Source organism: Cryptomeria japonica, chromosome 3 (genome assembly GCF_030272615.1).
Source record: "Cryptomeria japonica chromosome 3, Sugi_1.0, whole genome shotgun sequence".
NCBI classification, from domain to species: Eukaryota; Viridiplantae; Streptophyta; class Pinopsida; order Cupressales; family Cupressaceae; genus Cryptomeria; species Cryptomeria japonica.
In genome coordinates, this window is record NC_081407.1 from 915958231 (window position 1) to 915963807 (window position 5577).

The following is a 5577-nucleotide window of genomic DNA, read 5'->3' on the forward strand; positions in this document are numbered from 1 at the left end:
CTTCTTAATGACTCTATCTCTGATGACCATGCCCTTTTAGGGTCTTGGGCTACTGCTGGTCTGCAAATCACTCGATTCAGACATAATGCAGCCCAGGTCACATTTTCACAGCTAAAAATTTTCAGTCGACAATGATTTTTTTTTGGCTTACATAACACAACCATTAAAATATAGATATTAAAAGAATTTGCTGGAGGCATGAGGATTGGCTAGAGTGCGGAGACTGCACTCCATCGTATGAAAGCTTTAAAAATGGTTCTTTCCCCGTGCCGACGTTCAATTTTAAAGGCGTGAAACAAGTTTTCATGCAAGTTTTACAATTCATAGTGTTGATCGATGTAGTTTCCACAGTTTTGTATCAACATTTTGAAACAGATTTATTTTGATCTATCATTTAGAGAATTAAAAGAAAAAACAATTACAATATGTGATCAAAGGACACATAAGTACTTAGAAATCACGAAGGAAATGTCACTTGTTCACAGGAATACCCTGGGAATTCCTGAAAACATTGATAGGATCAAATTGGGTCTTTACCTTCACCAGTCTGTCAAAATTGCCTCCGAAATACTTGTGACCCCAGGTTCTTGCTTCTGCAACGCTGGCTGTTCCATTAACGGCTGTTCCCAAGTCAAGATCCACATTGTTGACATAGGAACCTCTGGGCGATTCAGATACATAAGGAGTCATGTAATCGTAAAATCTTCGCATCCAATCGATGTAGGCCGAATCCTTGCTGCCGTCTTTCCACGTAACTTGATATTGTATGCTGTACAAGTACCCTGCTCTGTAGGGAAACGGAATCTCCGACGACGGTATTTCATACATTCTTCCTCCCAGCGGAGTCAAAAGAATATAACCGTTAAGCTCCTCTCCCAAGAACTCCCATGCGCCCTCCAACCCCGATGGCGGTATAGGTTTTGTCACAAAATCAGATTTTGCTTTGAAGTAGTTTTTGTCGGAATTGGTCCGACTAACCAGCTGGCTCGTAGTGGTATAGGCGGCGTAAGAAATTGAGTCAATCCAGCTCGTCTCCATGCAATCCCCAGCAACCATACCCATTTCGGGAAAACTTTTGCTAGCCACTTTGAGCAATTGATCGAGGGGGCCGAGATACATTCCATTGAAGGTGATCTTGACGTCCTTCTGGCCACCTTGCGATTCGGTGCCATCTATTACAGCGCGAATAAAGAGATCCTGTTCTAACAGAGGTGCAATGGATTGCCACCGATAGACGAGGTCGGTCACCTGATTTCGCCCAGCTCTGTAAACCCTGAACACCGTCACTTTGCTTGGCACTCTCACCAGGCCAACTTTCCATGCAACTACGACACCCCAGCTGCCTCCGCCGCCACCTCGGAGTGCCCAAAACAGATCTTCTCCCATGCTATTTCTGTCCACCAAGTTTCCATTGGCGTCCACGAGCAGCGCATCAATGATGTTGTCGGCGGCGAGGCCGTATTTCCTGGAGAGAAAACTCATTCCTCCTCCACTTAAATGGCCGCCCGTGCCCATTGTGGGGCACACTCCCGCAGGGAAGCCGTAGTCTGCAGTAGTGCTTGCAATGGCTGAGTATAACTGTCCCACCGTTGCGCCTGCCTCTACCCACGCTGTTTTGGACTTCATGTCGACTGTAACATGGTCGAAATTGATGAGATCAATGATAGCGAAATTGGAGGCATCAGAAGTAGAGGAGAGCCCTTCGTAGCTATGCCCTCCACTGCGCACAACAATCTGCCAGCTGTTTTTGATGCAGCATCGTACAGAATCCACCACTTGCTCTCTTTCCTGTGGCATAATCAACATGTATGGCTTGCGCACGCCTGGTTCTGTATACCTCAGGTTCTGCAAGGAGAATCGCAACAGGGAATCGAAATCAGGGGAAGAAGTAGAAGTCGTCAAGTTTGTGATGCCTTCTTGTTCAAGGCATGATATGAGCTCCTGCCCATCTTGTGCAAATGCACATATGCTGAATACAAGCAAAGATATAATCCTCAACAAGCTCATGGTTATGGAGAGGGCTGCTGTGGAGACCTTCAGCAACCCACTTCCAAATTTATAATGGATACAGTGCAAGCGTTTCTTCATCTATCACTCAATACTTTGAATCACCAGTGAAGTAAGCTGGCGCAGACTTTAACCCAAGGAAAAACGTTTAGAGTCTTTGTTTAGTTGTGGTCAACGTGCGTGGAATGTACACTCAGCGCTAACGATGAATTGCAGCCACGAAAGTTCGAGTGCGCTTCGTCGCACTAAGTTGAAGTGGAAACAATGAATTGGATAAATGAAACCATGGGCATTTAATGCTCTCCGAATCAGGTTGCACTCTTATCAAATATCAAATTTTAATGGTCAAATGGTCATCATTTCTTAAAAGAAGTAAGTGAACCTTATCGATCAATTTTTTTTTTTAAAGATATTATCTACAAGTTCCGTATGCTATTTGCCTGAGTTTATGTTAATATCTTTTTAATTAGAAAGTAAATAATTGAGAGATATTCATAATATAAACATTTTCAATTAAGAGTCAAGAATCAAAGGATATTCACAAAACTATTTCTTATTATTTACTTTTACGAATTCCATGTTTAAATCATTATTTATAATCTAGTTGAAATATCTTGGATTACAAAGATAGTAAATTTTGTTGTATGTAAAATAAAATCGAGCTATTTTTTATTATTTACTTTCACATTTAAAAATAAAGTTGCATTTATTAAAACTTGATAATATTTATGGATGCATATTTGATTGTATTTATTAATAAATTTAAATTAATTAATAAACATGGTCAAGTGCACATCTCAAATGTTGAATAGACAATATGAAGTAGGAGAATTTTTCTAAAAGAGTCAATTCGATTGTCCTAAATTTACTCATTAATTTATAACTAACTTATTCCTAATAGTGCATGTATAATTATTCTGTGTATTGTCTCTTATTAGATAAAAAACCTTAAATATACAAAAGTAAAATACTTAATATAGCTATTAATTTGCATCTCTAACTTAGCCAAATATTTCTCAATTAGGTTATAGTATTTAGTCCTTCCTTAGAAAACTCTCTTTTTTGTTTCCTTCACATTCTCCACTAGTGTCGTTTTCTGTAAATTTAATTCTTCATAAAATAATGACGTCTCTCCTTATTAGAGTCACAAGGGTTTTGGGATAAGAAATTATACACCTTTTTGAATCTAGATTGTAATCAATTATTATGCCTTATTCTTTGCATCTGGTTTCCTTCATTTATCATTTGATATATTTACATATGTCAAACAACAAAAAATTCTCAAACCCTTGATATTTGGCTTGTTTCAATGCCTTGATTCATAAGATGTCTTCCTACACAATGCAATAGTTGGTAACCTATTTTGTACATATGTAGCCATAAAAATTGCTTCACCAAAAAAACATTAGATAAAAAAGTACACTTAAGCATGCATCTAGAACTTTTAACTATAATTCAAGGTTGAATCATGGTGAAGTAATGCTCTTGATTTGTACGAGAAATCACTACTACATACTAATCTTAAGATGGAGATCATGGTTATAGATTTTGGCACCCTTTTTAGGTGTATAACGGGTCAAAATAAAAAAATAGAGGGATTATAATTAAATATGCACAAGATCCCAACATCAAACTTATTATGAGCATGCATTTTCAAAGAAACCAAATCTCTAGGAAGTCTAAGGATGAAAGCCCTGAGGATCTCACATGCCAAAGGTCAAAAACCCTATTGGCCAAATGATTGGTCTCATATATAGAGGTCCTATTAGAATCTAATGGTGGTATATATTGATGATATCTAATTTGCATGAAACAACTGTTGTGGGTGTAAAATTGACATCTTTTATTTATGTTTAGCCATTGTTGTAGTATTTGTTTATATTTATGACCCATTAGTGCAAGGGAATATCTAGCATCATTCTTGCATCCATTAGATACATTTGTAAAGCTAAATCATTATTATTCCTATATAATATCGTGTATATATTCTCAGTTATAACTATTATTGTAAAATTATGGTTGAATTTAGCTTGTTAAGTCTAGTAAATTACATTTGAAACTATAATTTATTTTTAGTGATAAAACCAACTTATAGTATTAGGGTTTTCCATATTAGGGTAAAATACTAAATTTTGAAGTATAAACATGAGTTGTAACTATTGTTGTGCAATTATTAATATATTTTAGGAGAATATAATGAAGTCTAAACCATATTTTCAAGTTTTTAATTACAGTTGTAAACACTGATGTTAATTTGGAGTTTGTATGATTTTTATTTGAATGTTTTAAAGATTATTATAAGTATTTATCCTAAATTTAACTTGAGACATTATAAGTGAACTTATTGGTACCACCTGTAAAAATGATAAATAAAAACTTATTTTAACATACAAACGAGTGCCTTTAATTTCTCCTTATATGAGATTGCTACCACCAACCATTTCATCAACCCCATCACCCCTATCACTCTTACTATCTCCATCACTAATCATATTATCAAAATTAGCCATCCATTCCCTCAAATATTAAATGAGGATCAACAAATGCACACACCATTAGAATTTTGACAACACAATGAAGTCATCACCAAATTCATGGAATGTAAAGATAATTTCTCCCCAAGGGATCATACCATTACCTTTTGAAGAAAAATGGATGCGCATGCATGTTAAGAAAATAATTCATAAAATTTGAAGATTACCATGCCACAACACATCAACATGTAATATTGAAGAAAATTGTAATCCAAAATTAAAATAAATTCAAAGGGCTATAAAGATGAGCCCAATAAAAAAGAAAGCACATGAACAATATAGATTACCATGAAATAAAAATCGTTTTATCTAAAAAAGAACATCCAAATCCATATCTCCAAATACTACCTCTATCCCCAAATCCAACAATCCTTATCCCCTATCCCAATCCAAAATTTGTCAATCTAAATCAAGGCATCCCCATTAAAAAATTCTTAAATCTAATTTAAATCCATACATACAAAAATTAATAAACTTGATCCCTCTATCTCAATACTAAAACCCATGTTTTTTCATACTTTATACATGCCATTATAGATAAACATGATATGTCCTTCCACATATCCTCTACCCTAGTCTTCTCCATCCATCCATTTCAAAAGTGAAAAAGATAAAAATAGTAAATTCAAAATTCATAAAAGTAAAAAAGAAATAAAATCATCTAATATCAAAAATTATATCAATAAAAATTTAAAGAGGTTCTAAATAAAAACCTAACAAATAGGTTTGGTGCATAAATCCCCCATCTATTATAACATAACCATTAAGCTCCTCTCCCAAGAACTCCCATGCGCCCTCCAAGGCCGATGCTGGTAAGGGTTTCGTTACGAAATCAGATTTTGCTTTGAGGTAGTGTTTGTTGGTATAGTTCCTGCTAACCAGCTGGTCCGTAGTGGTACCGGCAGTATAAGAAATTGAGTCAATCCAGCTCGTTTCCACGCAGTCCCCCGCAACCATTCCCATTTCGGGGAAACTTTTGTTAGCCACCTTGAGTAATTGATCCAGGGGCCCGAGATACATTCCGTTGAAGGTGAGC

The 5577-nt window shown here is 36.0% G+C and overlaps 1 protein-coding gene across 1 annotated transcript; it reads right to left on the minus strand.

Moving 5' to 3' along the window:
- Positions 1–423: 423 nt before the first annotated feature.
- Positions 424–2035, minus strand: LOC131077589 (berberine bridge enzyme-like D-1). Its single transcript, XM_058015151.2, has one exon. It carries the CDS (start codon positions 2005–2007, stop codon positions 472–474), a length of 1536 nt encoding a protein of 511 aa, XP_057871134.1. The 5' UTR covers positions 2008–2035; the 3' UTR covers positions 424–471.
- Positions 2036–5577: the final 3542 nt, after the last annotated feature.